This window comes from Gobio gobio, assembly GCF_949357685.1.
Source record: "Gobio gobio genome assembly, chromosome: 3".
In the NCBI taxonomy this organism is placed as follows: Eukaryota; Metazoa; Chordata; class Actinopteri; order Cypriniformes; family Gobionidae; genus Gobio; species Gobio gobio.
The window spans coordinates 26,323,436-26,346,010 of NC_137099.1; the positions used below are offsets into that span (position 1 = coordinate 26,323,436).

At 37.2% G+C, this 22,575-nt stretch overlaps 1 protein-coding gene across 1 annotated transcript in view; it reads right to left on the reverse strand.

Annotated features, from left to right (window-relative positions):
- The window catches only part of lrba (LPS-responsive vesicle trafficking, beach and anchor containing), a 271,239-nt gene that overhangs the window by 97,808 nt on the left and 150,856 nt on the right, over positions 1 to 22,575 (reverse strand). Inside the window, exon 37 of the mRNA XM_079813173.1 lies at positions 6,292 to 6,431. Within this exon, the coding sequence (XP_079669299.1) occupies positions 6,292 to 6,431 (140 nt within the window). The remainder of the gene's footprint in view (positions 1 to 6,291; positions 6,432 to 22,575) is intronic.

Here is a 22,575-nt window from a genome sequence, read left to right on the forward strand (position 1 = left end):
AAATCAAAAAGTGGTACTGCAAGTCTTCTCAGAATTAATGATTCTAAGAGAAATAAAAACAGACAGAAATACTTCTGGAAATAGTTATGGCATGCAAAATACACATTTTAAAATCCCACTTAAAATGACTTCTCATGGGTATGGGGCCAGAAAGGTTTGGGGTACCCGAGCGGTGCAGGTTTTTCTCAGAAGTGTGATCGATTCGCTCCATTGCAAGAGGCTCAAAACAAATCCCATCTCATAAAACTGAAAAGAGCGCTTAAAACGCGAAAATAAAAACAATTCTACACTTCGCTTGAAAAGCTCACTGGCTCGCCTAATAAGAGACATTAATAACTGATTTATTTAAGACAGGAAAAGGAGATGTAATGTAAAGGGAGATATGAGCTTTCCTGGAGAAGCACACCTCCTTAGAGACCATTTACGGCTCAGGCAGACAGCAGTGCCTTTCTGTTAAATGTTTCAAAGGAAATGTTTACACACAGACATGAGTACAACCAAAACAGAAAAGAAAAAAGAAGTCCTTAGAGTTACAACTGATATGTTGGCAAAGAATAAGGACCTAGCAAATACATGCACAAAACACCTAGAATATGCTGTAAAATACTGGATGACTCGTCTCAAAGGTCCACCTCATCACTAATGAATGAACATTCCCCCTTAAAAGTGTATCCAACAGACCTGCTCTTCTCAATTCTCAATACTTTTTACTTTTTTTATATTATGTTCCCAGTGTGATGAAATCATGTGTTGGCCTATATTTCTATTATTGTTCTAAGAAATTCGACTTTTAACTTGTATAATATGCTCTAAATTATAGCAAGAAGAAAAACAAATGATCAAAATCACTGCTTTTTAAAAAATATATTTATTCTGAACCATTGAACTACGTCAATCACTATTTGCGGATACCATAAAACTAAACTAAACTAAAATTAAAAATATATATTAAAAAATATTTAGATTAGCTGAAAGGCTGTCAAGCGTACTGAATTCAGCGTATTGAAGTCTCTCCTCGACTGACATCCATAAAAAAAAAAAAAACATGCCTAATTTCTTAGGGCTCCAGTCAAGAAGCATTGTGTCGAATCCCAGACGTCTCACAGGTATCAGAGACACAGGGTCCGTTATTCTGTACTTGCGTTCTCAAGTTCAAGGCATCAGTCTAAAACAGTCTAATTAATCTAATCATAAGGGTTTGAAAGCGAAAATCGATTCCAGTTCTGCAATCGGATACTTAACGTCAGGAATCTGATGCTTTAACATTTTGATTCCGCTCATCAATTCCTGTGTGTGCCTTTTAATGTAGTTTTAAACCATTCATGCGCAAGATGACATAGATAATTCCATTCGGCACGCACATGCTTTTTACTGTGCTGGGCACATCCAGAGCGCATGCACAAAAGCCTATAGTGCACGAATACTGAATTGAGTTCTCTTTCGCATCATCTTGCGCTTGAATGCACACAATGATGTGAAAAATATCTTTGTAAACCCACTCGGTTATGTCTTAAGTGATAAACAGTTGAGAAAGAAAACGTGTAACAGTATACTGGATCCGTGCATTAGGTCTTAAAGTGACATCCGCCTAATGTTTCTGTTTCCTAATTGTTAATCAAAGAACAAAAGAAAATCACTCACTGATCTTGACTGAATAACTTTTGTAACTTTAAGGATTAATCTATATTTTATTATTAAAAAGAAAACTATGTAGTGTTATTTTACATTTGATTTCACTTTCTGAACTTTGTTCAATTGTATTTATTTTGCTATTGCGAATTTGTTCTTATTGTATTACTGACTTGTCTTTAATAATGTTTCAAATTTATATTAGTTAGTCTAGTTTATTAGTTAGTTGTTCTTTAGGCTGCTGATCTAAATGTTTGACTTTTTTGGACTTTTGGAATATTGGAATCGAAACTGGGAATCGATAAGCTGAAAACAAAATGTGCTAAATTTTAATCGATACCCAACACTACTAATAGTATACAGGCAAAAGAACAGTCTTCCAGCCTAGGGTGAAGTCAGTTAGTAAATATATTTTTACAAATATTTTGAACAGCCTCCCGAGTCTTAGTTGGGTGTCGCCAACAGATACAGAGTGATGGGACCGGTGTGATCAATGTGTTAGACTTTTAAAGACATGGCACTTCTTGTCCAGTGTGCGACCCTTCTTATGCTTTGTTTTCCTAAATGTTGGAGGCTCCTGGTTGTAGGATATCATTTATGAATCATAACTCGCCAAATTGAAAAGTGAGTTGATATGTGTTACCTACCACGGTTACCAACAACCACGCATTTGGCAGGTGTTAATTTCAAGCCCTGGTTAAAATCTCAGTGAATGGTGGATATTTCTCTTCGGGGTTCATGGGTATAGTTGTTGTTAACCTGGAATTTAGCTATTAAATGTAAGTACATTTTTTTAAATTTTATATGATTCAGTGGACTTCCCAGCGCTACCTTTTTAGGGTGTGCAATATGTATAGTTTATGTTAATATCTGGATAAAATATATGTTGTTGATACTAACTGAATTTGATTGGAAACATATAGTGTGTTATTATTCTAAATTAATTTATTGATTAAATGTAAGAATCTGACATATAAGATGATGTATACATCTATATAAAAAACTGCCCTTATAAAGGTAAAATGCCCCTGGAAAGCAATTTAAGGTAACAAATAATCACACTTTAAAAGTTAATTTCTGTAACTGTAACCACCACACACAATATGAAGAATATGAAAAGCTTGGGAGCTGTCTACAATAATCCTAAACCGGTCAAGGTAGCAGCACAAAAACACACAATTATTGTTATTGACAAAAAATAGTGTGTTGGGAATTGAGGAAAAACGACAAGTGAAATATTGGAGAAAAATATTAAAGTCAATATTCAATTGCTTTAAAAATATTTGCTACAGTGGTAACAAAAAATGGACAAATGAGCATGAAGCTGTTTTCTTTTAGCTGTGGGAACAATAATAATTTATATAATTTACCTACAAGAAATTATTACAAATATACACAATATTCACAATCCCATGCCAAAATTCAGGCCTGACTAAGTCTGAAGACACATACAGTTGAGGTCAGAATTATTGGCACCCCTGGTAAATATGATCAAAGATGGCTGTAAAAATATGCATTGTTTATCATTTTGATCTATCACTCAAAAAAAAAATATTAATTGAAGTAAAATAATGGAAAGTCAGGGGGAAAATCGCATTATGAAATAAAAAAAATTCTCCAAAACACCTTGGCCACAATTATTGGCACCCCTAGAATTTTTTATGAGTAAAATATCTCTGAAGTATATATTCCCATTAATATTTAAATTTTTTAGACTAGGAACATGAAATTGTCTATAGCTATGACGTATTATTTCACAGGAGTATAAATATGAGGAAACACAAAGGCCAAATTCCCTTAATCATTCATCACAATGAGTAAAACCAAAGAATATAGTTCTAATGTGCAGCAAAACATTGTTGAGCTTCACAAAATAGAAAGTGGCTGTAAGAAAATAGCTAAAGCATTGAAAATCGCCATTTCCACCATCAGGGCAACAATTAAGAAGTTCCAATCAACTAAAGATGTTACGAATCTGCCTGGAAGAGCAGATTAATGCAAGGCGAGGAGGAGAGTTTGAGTGGCCAAAGACTCTCCAAAGATCACAGATGGAGAATTGCAGAGATTAGTTGAGTCTAGGCACCCCCTATATCACCACATGTTGTTTGGGAGGGTTTCAAGAAAAATCCTTCTTGCTCATCCAGGAACAAACTCCAGCATATTCAGTTGACAGACACGACTGAAAATTCAAAAGGTACCTGGTTCTGTGGTCAGAAGAAACTATAAAAAGAGCTTTTTGGCAGCAAATCCACCAGATGGGTTTGGTGCAAACAGGGATAAAAAGTACCCCATGCCCACGGTTAAAAATACTGCAGGATCTTTAATGTTGTGGGCCAATATTTTTGCTGAAGGCCCTGGATATCTTGTTCAGATACATGGTATCATGGATTCTAGCAAATACTAAAAGATAAAAAATCAAAACCTGATGGCCTCTGCTAGAAATCTTATAATGGGCCGTGGCTGGATCTTCCATCAGAACAATGATCCAAAACAAACATCAAAATCAACACACATGTGTCACTGGGCACAAAATGAAGCTTCTGCCATGACCATCCCAGTTTCCTGACCTGCACCCTATCCGCTTGTTCAGTCGTGAGGTACAGAACGCCGTTTCTGGGTCCAAGCCTCATCTCATTTCACTTGAGAATGCCATCGACGGCCGTTTATGACCGCTATTTATTCATATTAAACATCAAACACTTAAAAAAGTTAAACATTTTAAATACTTATAGTCTACACAACAGTATCCGTGCTCACAGCATCACAGACATTAATATTTTAATGATTTATAAAAGATAAATCACTGTCTGGCCATCTGGAATTTTGGTATGGAGATAATACTATTAATATTATAATTTTTTTTTGTAGTATTAGACCACATTGTATGTGTGTATTAGCACCGTTTGTTGTTTTTCTTGTGGTATGAGCGTTTGGACCCGGAAGCGCTGCCGCGTGACGTCAGACAACCGAATAGAAAATGAGTGGGGTGATCTGAAGAGAAGAAGCACCAACATGGATCTGGGAATCTGAAGGATCTGGAGAGATTCTGTATGGAGGAATTGTCTCTGATCTCTTGTCAGGTGTTCTCCAAACTCACCAGGCATTAAAAGAGAAGACTCAGAGCTGTTATCTTGGGAAAAGGAGGTTGCAAAAAGTATTTAATAAAAGGGTGCCAATAATTATGGCCAACGTCTTTTGGAGAAAAGCATTTATTTATGATTCACCTCACATTTTCAATTGTTTTATTCAATGAAAGGTTCGATTTTTGTGATTTTTTAAAATAAAAGATCAAAAGGATAAACAAATGCATTTTTATTTTTACAGCCATATTTGATGATATTTACCAGGGGTGCCAATAATTCTGACCACAACTGTATCCATTAAACAACAGGAAGAAAAAAGGGGTAGGAGAGAGAGACAGAAAGTTGGGTTCACTCCATATTGTCCCGTCTGTCTGAGAACAGATTTCCCTCTATCTAAGTAGCAGCGAGGTGTTTGCATGTGATAGTTTCCTCCATGTAAATAGCCACTCCATCATTCTGGCTTCCAGTGTTCATTAATTAAAATGATTACCGAAGGCACAGAGCCGATCCAAAGAGCTCCTATCCTGTCAGTCTCTGAGAGAGCAGAGATACAGAGAGGATCAATCTGTCTGCAATACAACACCACGCCGGCCACTGCAATTAGTCGAGCAGCTGGAAACGCATTCACAGCCTCCACTGCCGCCCAGACACTGTGACAATAGAGCCCTAATGAAGGCAAAGGAAGTGTGTGCGTGTGTGTAATTCAACCGCCATCAATCCCAGCAGCAGAATCAGCTGCACATTCCACGCAGCAAGTGTTTTCACAGCATTAATGAATTATTCATCCATCCTCCCCATCCATCCATCCATCCCTCCTTCCAAATGGGGTTTCTAACAGGAATTACGCCAGCGCCTTCTCAAGACAACGACAATTACAAAACACAATAGGCCTCTAGAACCGGGCACGTATCCATGCCGCACGGGCGCAATTAGTAATTAGTACGCTCGTAAAACAACCATGACGGAAACAGACCTGTAAATGGCAGCGGGGAGTTGAAATTGTCTTATTGCATATGCCGAAAGCAACACTTGAGACCCTTCACCGAACGTGCTTAATGTAAACCACATTTGGCGAGAATTGAACACAAGCAGGGACTTTTATATGCGTCTGTTAGGTGTAATTGAAGTCTTTCTTCTCACCCAGTACCAGAATAAGTGCTGGATCGCTGGCTGTAAATCTGAACCGGTTTACCAACAGAGATGATGAACGGGGGGCTAATCGTAATGCAGTTTAATACAGATGGCGACCCATTGAGTTAATGAATAAGGGAAATAGAATGGAGAGCGAGCAGTAAACAGTGGGACAGAGAGAATCAACAGAGAAGAGGGTCATGTTTTACAATCTCCTCTTTAAAGCTTCAATTGCGCTCCTAAATTGTAGGTTTGCATAAAACAAGCCACACTTCAAGACTACTTGACTCGAGGGAGGTGTCATAATAAACAAAGCATTTAATTGGGCCATGTGTTGAGAATTTCAGTGTGTGTGTGTGCCTGTGGGATTAATGAGGTGTTTTTTGGAAGTTGCTGAAACAGAGAGGCTGGCTTGTGCCGCCACACTTCAGAAAGGCATCAGTCTCACACTCCAGCAGCGTTATAAAAGCCTGCGAGGGTTTCACTGCAAACACAGGCTCTAAATTACACACAGGAACAAGTATACCCACATATGCCCACTCAAGAACAACAGGCCTGGAGGCTTGAGAATACTTTTTCAGCACATGGCTGAGAACACACAACATTACCAGGTCTTTTTATGGTATTGTACACACACCACAGTGTTTGTTTAGAAATATGGAAGAATATACAGTCAAACCAAAAATTATTCAGTAATTAATTCATTTTTTATATTTTTACGTAAGGGTGCAGGACACTATAGTTCATTTATGTAAGTGAGGATAGCGAAATAAAGTAAACTGTGATATATAAAAATTTGGGACCAAAATTCTTAAGTGTTTATTCTTTCATTTCTAATGTAACCTTTTACACCACAGACTGAACAAAATTAAGCATTGCTTGGTAATTGGTTGGCCTAAATTGGTATCATCTCATTGTGTACTTAAATTTGGTTGATTGTAATCATATCATATTATCAAGATGAATTTGTTCTGACACAGTTTAACTCTGAGTTCTTGTCATATTTTATTACCATTTTCTAAACTATAGCGAATAAACTGTGATAATGTGAGAAATGTTGAAGGTGTCTGAATAAATTTTGGGCTGATTGTATATATTTAATCAACACATTACATATTTTTTTAAAAGCACACACATAATTCCTTAACAATATAATGATGCATAATCATAACGTAGATTGTGCAAGCTTCTTGAATGTAACCGAGAAGAAAAATAATAGAAACAGAGTGGAAGAAACAATGCATACTCCAAGATGAAAATGACTCAAAAAAGGCACTGATTAAATGCTTGACTATGAATAATGAAATTAAACTGCAGATCACCTTCCACACATCCAGACATTCTTCAAAATGTCATTTCTCTATGAGGTCCATGCTGCTTATCTTTACTGGAAAAGCATCCAGACGCTCGATTGCAAAATGCTGCTTTTGTCAGTGTGCCTGAGAAAGTTTGACTGCACTCCTATGTTGATATCATATTGTTCTTTTTTGACAATGACAAATGATTGCCATCTATCAGCATGGAGAAAAACACATCAAACTCTAATCTGGTACCTGTGTGGCCTGTTATGAGTTTAAACCCATTAAAAGAATATTGAAAGCTGCCGCGGGATGCAACATCATTTACAAAAAGGGCAAAATGATCCTGCAAGAGTGATGATGGTTTCTTAACTGGCTATCTGTTCAAAAGCCATACATATGTGCTGGCGTGTGAATTCAGGGCAGATATTACGTTGGAGTTCATTTCTGGCATAGAGATTATGTAAATGACAATGATGTGACCTTTAGCATAACAAACGGGCCAGATGGAGCACAAGTTTCATACATCACTCCTGCAAGGGGCATTTTAGAGACAACTTGCAGTCATTTATAACCTTTTCCTGTGGATTAATGCAGTTACAGTCAGTGTGAACACATCTCTCTTTGTGCCTTTTTCATTAATGCCTGCGATTGCCACTGCTCAAATTGCTCTGTATCGCTGAGATTATTTCATACGATTTGCATAAACCATGTGTTTATGAAAACTGAATGGATGAATTGAATATTTGTCATGCAGAAGAAGGGCAAGTGCAGGTCTCTCCATCAAAGTACTGGCAATCGGTAGTCGCGTGGCCGCCTGGAGTCTCAAATTAAACGGAGAGAGAGGAAATCAGATTGACTGTGTCTGATTAAGGTGCGATGTCTATGCAGAGCAAGGGAAATCATCTGTGTTCATCGGTAGCACTGATGTTGACTTTGTGCAGTGTATGCTAATGTCTCGTCTAAAGGTAGACAAGGTCAAGAGCAGCACATGATAATGACATCAGTGACAGAGCATCTGTGCTACATGTTAAGTGAGAACAAATGGCTTTTCTCCACATTTTACCGGTTTGTATTTATTCATGTATTGCTTATGTGGTCTTTTAATTTGCATTTCATAAATTCATCAGGGCCCAGGCTTCTTTCCACAATACTTCCCAGGTCAGATAATGAAACGTTCAAACTTTAATCAATTTATTCCATTGCAAATTCTTTAATACTAATGGTTCATTCTAAAAAAACATATTAATTAGTTATATATTCAAATGTTATTGTGTATATCAATATTTCATTGTATATATATATAAATTAATACAGAGAAATAAATCACAGAGAACGTGAAGCTGTTTCATTCACGTAAATTTTGTCACGCAGTTCGATGATGTTAGAAGTCGAGAGTTTATCACAATCACACTGAGCATCTACAGCACCTGTAAACCTGATAGGAGCTAATTCCCATTCTAACTCTTTAACCCGATTCTGCTTCTCTGTTTGTGATCAGGCCATTTTAACCTGTTAAACTCCGGGAAAGTGTTCAGTGATCCAGTAATCGAAATCATTCAAACAAACGGTCCAAAACAGCACTAATGTAAAGAAGGCCAGGCTGATTACATCACACATATCAAAGAGAATAAAGACTCGCATTGCGTTTTTAGTGAAGTATTCATTCCAGTGGAATGAATAATCGTAGATTTATACTGTCAAAGCGGTTGATTTAGGTTACACGTCTCCATGTGGTTCTTTTCGGTATCTACATTTACATTTGACATAAAATGCCTAAAATGAAAACAATCTCGTTGTTGTTGCTCTGTACACACTCTATACACAATGTTTTTTTTCCATGGGTGCTTAGGTGTGTATACATTTATTATATAATAAAATTATATGGAAACCTTATATTTGGTTATTTTGTATCATTTTGGAGTCTCCAATGATCCTTGAAGCTTGCAGAAAAAACAGTTTTGTGAGAATCACCCTTCAATCTGATTGTTTACTTTGGATATAGCAAATTATGACAAAATGAATGCGTTTAAGAAGATAAATGGCGTATGCTTAATATCACGATAAGCGTGCGACTAATCGCGATTATATTTTTTTTAATCTATTGAGCTTTATGCTAATCATATATATATATATATATATATATATATATATATATATATATATATATATATATATATATACACACACACATACATATACATATATATATATATATATATATATATATATATATATATATATATATATATATATACACATATATACACACAAAAAAATATATATACAACAAAGGACATTGGTTAGCTTTATGCTAATCATTATATATATATGATTAGCATAAAGCTAACCAATGTCATTTTTTGTCATTGACATTTTTTAACTAAATAAAACCAGTTTGTGATGAAAAAAATAAAACTATTACAAAAATCTTTATGTAAAAGAAATAAATACGAGATAAATACTGATCTACCTAGTTAATAGCATACAACTGCTGCATGTATTATAAAATGTTTAAAAAGTGCCAACATATGCGAGAAAGAGAAAAAAAGAAACAAAAAAACTGCCTCTCTGACAAGTGCTGAATTGAGTTCTTTTTCACATTTTAAATCACACTTCAAAGGACAAATACACAAAAAAAAAAGATATATCAATCTACCCATTTTGTTGAGTATTTGCTTAAACAGTTGGTTACTGTATGTCTTAAAGGCACAGTATGTAAGTTTCACCGCTAGAGGTCACTTATTCAAAACAATAACAAGGGCGTAGCTTGACGACGCCATGAATGAGCGTGGAATCATGCAAAACTTAAAGTCTCTAACTTCCGTTAAAATGGATCACAGATTTTGATGACATCATCGCAGACTTCATCTTCTCATCACATCTTATGTCCAATCAAATGCTCTCTAGAATCTGAAGCGCCCGTCCTCTACACTATAAATAGACACTGAAGCAGCGGCTGAAATCGGTCAGCTGTTCACACATTTACTATTTTCTACATGGTGAATGACACATAGCGCACTATACAGTACATGCGATAGGAAACGATTCAGACAGTGTAAATATGCTTTCAGTTGAGGCGAATGATGTCTGGTTTTACGTTATTTTCACGTGCACCGCCGCAACACACACATATAGTCTAGACCAGAGCCATTGACTAGAGAAACGAGAGCGCAGAGCAGATCATATGCGCAAGTCGGCGCATACAACAAAACATATCGGACCCATTTAAATTCTGCACAGAATGCTGTATTTCAAAGCGATATGGAAGAGATTATGATGATAAACGGTTAGAGATTAGGAGGAAACTGTGTCTTTACCAAACAGAAACGCTCTAGTCACACTGTGGTATTGATGATTTTTGAAACGCTATTGGCTGTTTCAAAAAAGAGGAGGAGCTGCTAACAGCTGGAGCCTTTTCAGGGAAATTACATTAACACATTGAATAAAGCTGCGCGTTTCAAGGCACTTCAGTGGGCCTTTAAGCTAACTGGTAATACAACATACCAGTCAAAGGTTTGGGGTTTTTCCGGGGGTCTTTCAAAAATACAGTACAAATAAAATAATATTGTCAAATATTATTACAATTTAAAATAATGATTTTTCTGGTTTTCTATTTTAATGTATTTTAGCATTAAAATAATGTCATTTATTCCTGACAAAAGACAAAAGGGGAGACCAGAGGGTGAAAGCAGAAAGAGAAAGAAAGTGAGAGAGAGAAATATATGGGTGAGATGGGTAACGGATGCCCCATCGTGCTCTAGGGCGGGAGTGAGAATTTTATGTGTCCCTTTTTCTGCTTTCGCTGCAAAAGCAAACTGCTGGGTCACAAAGATAAAGGAGATTTTTTTGGTAAATGGCGAAAGTGTTGAAATAAATGACCCGACTGGAGCTGCGTGTAATTACTGTGGCTCAGAGAGTAACAATCTATCACAGTGGTGAGGGGGTGACAGAGTGCTAAGGGGTTAGTCAAAGGAGATAGCCTCTGACTAACTACTGGACCCCAGCAATCGATACTTTCCTGATGTTGTTCCCTGGGAGAGAGCGAGACAGAAAGAAGGAGAGGGGGAGAAAAGGCCTTAAAAACTTCCCAAATGGCTTTTCATTCAAATATTGATCAGGGCCTCCTATCGTGACCTTGCTCTGTCACGGCAGTATACTTTCTTAAGGGCATTTGAAACTCATAAATCTGAGTTGTTACAGAGGAAAAGTGCACATGCTGCTGTGTGTAATGGCTCTTGCTGCAGCAGAGGTCCGTTCAGTACTTTATGTAGGGACATTCCATTATAAGGCCTCCTCAGAGAGGAGGATGATGGGAAGGGCTGAGGGACAGATTAGAGCCCATGATTGTCCAGCATCACTGTCTCAACAGCCAACAATTCTGGTCAAAAGGTGAGGACAAACTATGCATGCAGTACAGAGAATAGAGGGAATACACACAAAAGTATGCTGGCACAGCAGAATTTTTTTTCACTCCTGAATATTTCATTGAAATAAAAAAATGTTTTAAGATATGTATTTCTTTGAATTACAAGGACACCTAAAATCACTGGATGATGGAGTATTATTACAGTAATCCTAAAATAGCCTGGACACTATTATCAGGGGCCAGTTGCATAAACTAAGCCATTATGTTAAGACAGTGTCTTAAGATCTAGTATGAGCCACTAGCAGTTAGGCAAGTGGCATTCAGTCTTACTTTTCGTATCAAATTAGGCCAGTCTATGTTTTTATGTAACTGATTTTAAAAAGTTATGAACAGTCTTAAAGAAAAAAATGTATGTCTAACTTTTAAGACTAGTCTTAATGGTTTATGCAACCGGCCTCTGCTCACTAGATATTTAGTAGCACTACTTTTAGACAACAGATCTGTAAATAAGTGCCTCCCTGTAGCCATCAATGACATTCCTAGACCTTTCTTCTGGAATTTAGTTCGGTCAAAGACTGATTAAGGCAGAGACAGTCCACTCATACATATATTAATATGTAGTATTAGAGTTGAGAGTTATTGCAACACTCAATATGGCAGCCATAAGAATGCAAGTCCTGCCTTGCAATTTAAATCACAATAGATTTTATGTAGATAAAGCCTGTGCATGCTGAAAATGGGCATTACAAATATGGATGTCAAGAGAAATATTTTGCCTTAAAACAGAGGCTGGTAACCTATGGCACATGTGCCAACATTGGCTCGTGGAGGTGTATGCCACTCATATTCATGAAGCAGATCAAGTATACAGTGCTGTACTTTCAGTTAATAACGCAAATTACATCTGTTTTGCGTTATCCAGAATGTTCCTAGGTGCAATTCCTGTCATTTTTTTTTCCTTAAGAAAATGACTGGCTTTGTTGTTGTCTGATTGTATGGAGGTTCCTGTAGAAGACTCACTTATAAACTCAATAAAAAACAACACAAGGCCATCTTTTTGCATTGCCTCCAGATTAATAATAATAAGCATGAATACTATTTCTGTAATAACTAGCTTGATGAGAGTTCAGCACTCTGCATTACGTCAGGCATACTTATTGTTTACATTATCAATCATTGGTGTCACTTTACTCTTGCACATCCCTAGTAATAGTAATATGCATATGTTGTTAGTGTTAAGTTCATATTAATTTGAAACAACCCAATAGATTCATTAAACATCTTACCTTTGTGGACTTAAAGGGACAGTTCACCCAAAAGTGGAATTCTGGCATCATTTATTCACCCTTAAATGCATTTCTTTCTTCTTCTGAACACAAAAGAAGATATTCTGAAGAATATGGGGAACTAAACAGTTGATGACTTCCATAGAAGGGAAAAAAATGATTGATTGACTCATAATGATTGATTTGGGGGTCTTCTTTTGTGTTCAGCAGAAGAAAGAAATTGCTACAGGTTTGAAACAACTTGAGTGCGAGTAAATGATGAAAGAATTTAAATTTTTTGGTGAACTATTCCTTTGAGACAAATTGGAGGTTATCCTAACTTTTAAGAAGCTATTTACAACGATTATTTTCAAGAACAATCTTGATAAAAAAAAAAAAAAAGATATGAACATTCTTATGAAGCATTTTTGAAAAAATATTCTTAACTTTTTTCTGAAGAAAATTGCAGGTAAGAGGAATTTTATTCTTAAGAAAGTTTTGTGAATCTGGCCCCGGGATGTTTAACTAGCTTAACCACCAAGAATAACTTTGTCAACCTACTTGACCAAAAAAAGATCATACTGGTTGACTAGTTTTATCAGCTATTCACTGGTGAACTGCAATGCCAAGACAGACTAGAACTATCCAGCAGTGTAAAATAGCACTACTTCTTCATTTCGAGTGGAACACTGATGTGACTGCTGAACTCTGGGAATTCTGGAGTATGTGGAGTATGTCATGCTAACATATGGACAACATCAGCGCTACGGGAGCCGTTAATATGTCCTTCTTTGACACTTTGTTACTATTTCTTACAGTCTGGGCCACTGTTGTGTATAAACAGTCAGAGCTAAATGTTTTCATTAGGACATATTTTAATCCATTTCCATAACGCAAAAGAGGAGAGCTAGTAGAAGCCATTTTCGCATCATTTATGTGATATATCTCGAGGAATCTGCAGCTGTCAAACCTTTACATGCTCTCTGGAGATTTACAGATATACTGGGAAGACATCGCAAGCTGTCAAGCTTAAGGCATGGAAATGGGGCCGATACATCGGCTTAGAAAAGCTCTGTAAGTGAAAAACATGCATGTGTTGAGAGTCGCCCACAGATGATAGATATTCTACATAGCTAATCCATGTTTACAGCTAACATCTCAAGTAAGAGGTTGTACGTCTAGGTGTATCCTGTCGGTTTTGTTTGAAAGGGTTTCAGATTCCTTTGGAAGAAAGACTAATTTGTTTCCAGCATAGATGAAGAAGGGAGGATAAGAAGGGAGAAAAGAGAGTGGAACAGCTGCTCTCTCTCTCTATCTGGCCCACAGTCATGTGGGATGTTTGTACATGGCTTCTCAAGTGTTTATAGCCAAACCGAGCCATTAATGGTACTTGTTAAACAGCTTATGAAGAAATGTAAATAAAAGCAGGCCATGTATATGTTATGACATACTGTAATCTGCTAAGCATTTTGCCTTATCTTTGCCAGGACCACGCAGGCCAAGTTGATAAAATCATTTATGGTTTGTCATGAAGAGCCTCTGTAGATTATTTATTATGGACAAGATACTAAAATGGTCAACTTTTCTTATGATACTCTGCATCCCGCTTGTATAACTCATTTTCTGTGTTCAAGGAATAGTTCACCTAAAAATGAAATTACCTTTACCCTCAAGTTGTCAAAACCATATGACTATCTTGCATGGAGCACATAATTAGACATTTTGAATAATGCACCGGTTGATCTTAGATGGACGAGACAGACAGGCAGACAGACAGATATAGTTTATGTTACAAGTTATAAGTTTATCTATAGCTTTATACATAAACTTATAATCCACAGCATGAAGAACACGCATGGGTTTATAAAAACTGATCTGAGCCCTATGAACCCTGGCACATATACGTGCACAGTCAGCATCATCTGAAGCTCTTTGGGAGAATGGATCTCTGCTTACTCGTCTTGACTAAATGCTGTTGAAGAGAAAGTGATGGTCAGATAAAACTGAGGCCCTCACAGCTAAAAATGAAACTAACAGGGTACTCGAGATCACTCTGCTCTGATGTACACACAGTCTATTGCTACAAAGAACCAGTGCATTTAGCATCCATTTCCTTCTTTGTATAGCTCTGGTAACATTAAGAAGTAAACAGAGGAAATAATGAGACTTTACTGAGCATCCTGATCCGCTCTTTTGAAGACAGAGCAAGAGGATAATCACAGTAAAATATACTAGGCAGCACTAGTACTCTACTACAGCTGCATACACTGGTAAAGATATTGAACTACTAAAAGGCCCAATAAACCAGGACAAATGCACTTGTAAAATGTTTGTACTCTTTGTGGGTGGGGAACAAACAGTCTGTCATGCATTCGGGACCTATAAGATATTATAGAAGATACATAATATGGGATATGACAGCGGTGTCCTGTGGCATGATATTCTGTACTTCATCTAAAACTATTTTAAATAATGATTATTATACATGCAGTTTATATATTATAGTAAATGACTACATGTAATTTTTGTACACTAAAGTAAAAAAGTGAAATGTAACTATTCATTTTACTATTTAACTAAGGATTTTAATTTAAAAAGAAAGAAAAGAAAAAAAGAAAGTGACAAGTCACAGCACCTGCAGTAAAATATATACTTTCACTTACACAGACATTAAAATGTTTACTGAAGTATCTTGTGACTCTGAACATTAAAAATGTTTTGTAAATTGTAATCATTATCATCACAACTTGTGATAATTGCTTTAAATGAGCTCATTGTTCCTGCCTAAATGAATACATGATGTTAGCTAACTGTATGATTTGTATTATTTTTTTGACATAAGGACATTACTAAGGACACATTCACCTCTAATAACAGATTACTCTAAATTGTAATGTAGAAACATGCATTTTTCTGTAAACTGTATTGAAACGATATGTATTTTGAAAAGTGCTGTACAAATAAATGTAAATTGAATTGCCATTGTAATAATATTTCACAATGTGACTATTTTTTCACATGTCCATAAAATAAGTCATAATCAATAAATGTAATTTCTAGTTTTTTTGTATTATTTTGTATCAGTATTTATTTATTGATCCTTATTAGTTTCAAATACAGTTTCTGAATGTTATTTACAAAAAACACGTATTATGTTATTCATGATTAAGTGGTATCGTATTTAATGATTTTATTTAATCAACTTATTTTTACCATTAGGTATGCGAGGCAAAATTAGTCAGAATGAAGGATAAACTGAAATTCATAGCATTTCAGCTTCTACTCATGCATTTGAAGGCTGAAAAAAAAAAAAAAAACGAATGAAGTGCAGAGTTTGTTACAAACTAGTTACCAAGCCTCTAGTGTGGACATTAATTTCCAATTTAAGAAATAACTTAGGAATGGCTTGTGCAACCCTACCTAGGAAACATAAATGTTGAAATGTTTATTGTGGAAACTGTGTTTTTCCCCCCAGGATTCTTTAATGAATAGAAAGTTTTAAAGAACAGCACTTATAGATAACATACTGACCCTCAAAACAGTAGTTTTTAAAGTTAGTGCATATCAATATTTGCTGAGAAATACTCTAGATGAACATTGTTTAAAACATTATTATGGCACAGCATTGCACAGACATTATAAAAAAAATGGCTCTAAAATAAGTTGTGACACCTACACCTACTATATGTGACCCAAATAGATTCCTGACCTCAACTCAATTGAGATGCTTTGACATTTACACCAGACATCCAAAGAATATTGCTGAAGTGAAATATTTGTTTTATGCAATAGTGTAAAATCCCCCTGACCTTTGTGCAGGTTTGTGTCCAGTTGAAAAAAACATTAAGTTAAGAAATTAATTTAATATATAATATGGCATATATATTATGGCATTGTGTTACAGTAGCAATTAGAGATAACCCTGTTTAGAATGAAAGTGAATTCACCCAGTATTTAGTAAACTGCACTGATTCTCCCCTTTTATTAGTGTGCATCTTCTGTAAAATGAGATTCGTGGATGAAAGCCAGAGCGCAGCGGGCTACATGCGTGATGGCGTGTGGTGGGAGAGAGGTGACGGAGTGCTTGTGTAGTTTTGGCAAGCAGGACAGCAGGGTGCTTTCATAACAGCCTGAGCATCATTAACCAGTAGGGATGATGTATGACTTGCATTACCTACACCAAATGTGATAGCATTAATGAAGCATCTCAAACGGCACCAAATGAGAAGGTGTGTGTGTGTGTGTGTGTGTGTGTGTATGAGAGAGAGAGAGAGAGAGAGAGAGAGAGAGAGAGAGAGAGAGAGAGAGAGAGAGAGAGAGAGAGAGAGAGATATATTGGACAGAATCTTCATCCAGCTATTGTTACATGTGATAGAATTCAGCACTCCCATGAGAACAGGATTATTTGTGTGCTCATGGGGCAGGCAGAGTAAGGAATTTTACTGAAAATGTTCCTTAATATTATATCTTTAATATAGTGGTCCTCGACTGGTTTTGTTTCAGGATTTGGACATCAAGGGCCAGATTTACTAACAGCTTACGTCAGCGCAAACCCTTTTTGGCGTTAAAAAACTACTGTCAAGGTTTACTAAAGACACAGTGAGAAATTAGCACTGAAAAGGCATGGACCATTATTTTTGCGGCTGACTTTATTGCATATGTATTTGCAGGAGTTTCCTTTTCAGACGCAAAATTTATGGGAGGAGAGTATTTAAAGGTGATTTACTATGATTTTTACTGGTTTTTGCACCATTATTTAGCGCCCAAAAAAAGCATGTCTTAAACCAGGCACTAATTTGCGCTGCTCTTGGTAGATTGCGTTGGTCATTATGGAAATGAATCGGCTGTGTCTGTGTTCTTTAATTTGCGCATCGTCAGTAGAACACGCGCTGAATTTTCCACTCCCATCGGTGCTTTTGTGGAATTGCGCTCTCACACCAATTTGTCGTTTAGTAAATCTGGCCCCAAGTATTGGCTCAACAGAGTACCTTTTTTTATCAAACAAATGAAACAAAAATATCCTTGAAATCAGACATAAAATGTATTGATATATTAATCAATAAACTACATAAGTAGCCTAACAAGCCAGACCCACATCAAGATGTTGGGTCTGGAAACTCACCATTAGCAGGGCTCAATCCAAGGGGCGGGATAAATGGTTGTCTTTTAAATTCCCTCAGCATGCAATTGGATAGCGCCATGAGCGCCACAACCAACCAGAGCAAAGAAGAAGGTGAAGCCGAGCTAACGTTAGTTGATAGACTTTCGCCGTATCCGGTAGGCAAAACTTCGAACACATCTTCTTTTCTTAAGAATGACTTCAGTGCCGTTCTTTGTTCTTTTCTCAAAGAAAAGCTTAACTCCAAGTCTTCCAAAGTCGCGGCCAAAGCCGAACCGAAAGACCGCTGTGCGTCAGCTTCTTTGTTTACGAGCAGCACGCGGAACCTCCGCAACTCTGCCGTGACGTCATTATGTTAATCCCGCCCACCGACTCTACACACGCTGTGATTGGCCTGACCAGAGTTTGGTTTTTCCAGCTCTCAGGTCTACCGAGAGTTGCTAGACTACACTCGCGGCAAAATAAATTTTCTGCCGCTAGGGTGCGTCTAGATTTCTAGGCTACTACATAGGCCAAACAATATACTAAATTACTAACGTGAAAAAGGTTCTCAATTTTGTAAATGTATAAAAAAAAATATGGCAGATGGAACAAATATGAAATTAGTATTAGTAATTTTACAGAATGACAGATAAATTTGGTGATGGAAAACAAACAGAGTTTAATTCGTTTTTGACATCAACAATAGAAGGTGTGAATTGGAAAAAGGAAGTGTGCTACTAAAAAGCTACATTTCAATTCTAAGTAACAAGGTGCTAATTTTGTTATTATTGAAGGGGTTAACAAGATTTGTTACCACCCAACACCGCTAAGTAATCGCACACTAATACTATGTCTTGTTACTCCAACAACTGCTTAAAACTGCCCAATCCTGTTACTATTTCTAAAGCTACAGATTCAAGTTAGGTTTTAACTAAGAAAGATGCTGAAGGATATTTTATGATAAAAAAAAAAGTATTAAAATGTTAAAAATGTGTGTTAAAATACTGTACCCAAAAATATATAAATAGCCACACTGTTTGCCATTTTACCTAGAGTATCTGCTGAGCAAGCAAGCCTTCGTGAGCATGTTATAGTGCCCAGCGTTCCTCTGCTCCTGATGGGCTGGGCATGAAATGACAAAGCACAGGATAAAATAGTAATGCTAATATTGATAGTTTGTCCATTACAGGTCAGCTAACTGTCCTCCGGAACAGTTACAAAGCTGTTAGTTTCGATTTCACAAGGCCGATCAATACGTGGGCATACTGTTTCAATTTTGCCTGCATTGATTTTCTCTATAACACCACAACCCTGCCGCATTCATCTCTTTGAAAGAAGGGAAGATTTGATTTACTGAAGAAAAATTGGAGCGCACATCACAAAGGTTTCTGCCGGCGTGGGCTCCTGACACAGAAAAGATGGATGTCCCCAGGCAGGGGTGCCTTCAGCCCCGAGGAGCTCCATTAGAGATCACTGGAGCTGCTGCTGGAAATGACTCGCATTAGAGGAGGAGAGAGAAAGAATGAGAGCGAGAGAGAGGGTGTGATGGTGGGAAAAGATGAGAAAGGAAAGTGAGAAAAAAAGATAAAGAAAAGAGAGAGTGTGAAAAAAAGAAGAGAATAAGCAAGAATCTCAAAAACAACTGCCGCTTATCACTAAGAGAATAAATGATGCTATTTTTGGTCTTTTTCAGCAAATGTGGCGCAAAAAAAGAAGATCTGTATTCCCATTTGTGCAACCCTGTTAACATGTATTTAATGTGTACATTGAGTTTAAAAGCACTAATTGTTGAGGTATTTGTCTTCAGGCAAAATTTTCCCCAAAAAATAAAATAAACAATTGGAGAGCAAAGGTTGATTAGTAATTACTGATCCACTTATATTTACTATAAAGTAAAGATAAATAGTTATACAATAACTTGGGTAAGAGGGTTGAAAAGTTTGAGTTTGATGAATGCAGACAACACCACAATGTGTAAAAACTGAAAAAATAATATTACTTCTTGGGTGTATTGATCTTAATAGAAATCATACAAAATTGTAACAGATAATGCTGTAACAGGGTTGTACACAGATAAACTATGCATTCTCTAATTGTTTTGGGGGAGGAGGGAACAAGGCGCCAAAGTTTACCTTATTCGTTGAAACGTGTCAACTATTAAACCGTAGATTGTACTTCATATCTGTGAGTTTGTGATAAACACTGCACAAATGTTCCCTTCCTTCACGCTGTCTTTTCTGTATTTCATTTGGTTCTATCTTCCTCATCTTCTCACTGACAGTGTTTGAGGGCGTGGAATTGCTCTGAGCGCAGTAGCAGAGTGAATTTCCATGCTACATTAGTCCTACTATCAGAATGCAATGAAGGAGAATATGAGAGGAAGACTCATCTGTCCTGCGAGACTCCTACTCCCACTCCTCCTCCTCTTCCTCCTCTCTATCATCTCTCTTTCGGCCAGCCACTTTACTGGTGTGTCATCTACATGAGAGATCATCTGTCTTTTGACCCAAATAAACATGACCACACGAAAAAGAAAAGAAAAAAAGAGGGAGAGAGAGGAACGACAGGCGGCCAAAAGAAAGAAAAAAAATGAATGCTGTCAGCAGCCTCATTTGTGGGCACCGTGTTCATTTTGTCTGGTTTTGGCAGACGCTAGCGCCACATGTTCACCTGCGTCACCAGACAAGAGGGTGGTAATAGATGGACAGGTGGATGTAGCTGTCTGTCAATCTGAGATCCAATCAAAAAAGAAGGACCATGGACAGTGCAGAATGGGACCGTCCCAGATCGGCAAGTGGAATGTGTGTGTGTTGGTATATATGTGCCTATTCCTTTGTTTGCTGAAGTGCAAAGCCCCATGGACCTCTCTGACAATGCCTCCACGAGCGAGAGAGGGAGGGAGCATGTGAGGAATGAAAGCAGGAGAGAGAGAAAATCACCTAACACCTCAACTCTCCTGAGGACGGGGCTGCTGTAAGCTGGATATTAAGACACAAATTGCATTCAGGCGGGTCAGTAGGTGTCAGATGATATTAGATGCCTGCCATGAGGAAACAACAACTACCATCAGCCAGGGAGGAAAATAATATTTTCATTTTCAGCCTTTTATTGAATGGAAACTTTGGGGAATACGTCTTTATAGGGGGGGGAGGTAGCGGGCTTGCAAATTTAACACTCCCAACAAAAGGGTGTAATCATGGCAGCTGAGTGCCCTTTGAGGGATCTGATTTCATTTTCATGAAGGTGAAAAACAAGATTTCGCTCTGTGTGTGTTTGTGTGTGTGTGTGTTGTCTCTCAAAGCTTCAATGCTGTTGTTTTCTTTTGTTATCTATAACTGTGAAAGTGTGTCATTTCTAATGGTTTTACAGCAAAACCAATACGAACAAGTGGCAATCTCTATAAATGTGGTACACTTTGGTGTCCTTTGACTTTAAAAAAAACATTAGAAGCACAAATCATATGGCTTTATTGCAGGAACTAAAATATCATCTGAATTTGGCCTGTCAGTTCTCTTCTTCTAAGGTCGTCATGTTCTTGACATGCTGTATCCAACAACTAATATTACACTGCATCATCATTTTGACAATCTGTGGAGATATTTAATTTATTTATTTACATTTTTTTTTATTTTTCTCCGCGCACACCTGGCATCCCCCTCGAAACGGTTCTCATTGGCGCTTGCATAAGTTTACACTATAAAATCTGTCAAAATACAATCCTCTTTTTTTAACAATTATTTTATAGCCTAGCAGTTTTTAATAGGATGGACAGTTGAATAGGAACCCAACCTCGTAATACTTAATAAATATATTTGCTTCTTAGTGTTCCCTGCAACGGAGAATTATCTGTCTAGAGCGCACAACTGCATGAGCTTATATGGAAGAAGCGCATGCCTGAGCTTGCATTTTGGGTTAAGCTGCGTTGGTTTGACATTGTGGAAATTAGCCTTTTTACCCGTTAGGGATGTGACGGTGAGAACATTTTCCCCCACCGTCACATTACAGTGCTTGTGCACTGTGCGGCCATGAACAAATGACAGTGCGGCCATGCGCATTTTACATTCGGCTTAGAATTAGCACTAATTCTGGGGCGGGTTGCTTGAATGGTGGGTTCATTAGTCTATTATTCTTAATGAAAAACACAATAACAAAACAGTACAATGACAAACTCACTTAAAGGAACACTCCACTTTTTTGGGACTTTAGCTTATTCACTGTATCCCCCAGAGTTAAATGAGTCCATACATACCATTCTCATCTCCGTACATCCCATAACTCTGTCTGACGCACCCACCGTTAGCCTAGCTTAGCACAAAGACTGGAGGTATATGGCTCCAGCTAGCCTACTCAATAAGTGATAAAATAACACGTATGTATAGCTAATGACACTGTTACAGTAGGCTAGTCATCTAAAAACATAAAGGAAGTACTTACCGCAGCTGCTTGCTCTAGATATATATCCAAACACACCTGAAGCCATCATCAAGTAGCCTACCATCGGGTTTGCTCAGAACATTTAACCGAGGACGACCATTTTGAAAAAATGGAATTTGCCACACGGATCATGAAACGTGGGCTGAAGGATACGGCTATCCCATCGGTAGTGACTACAGACAAGACAAAGCGGACCACCTGTGGCTGCGGTAAGTGTTCCGTTATGTTTTTAGATGACTAGCCTCCTGTAACAGTGTCATTAGCT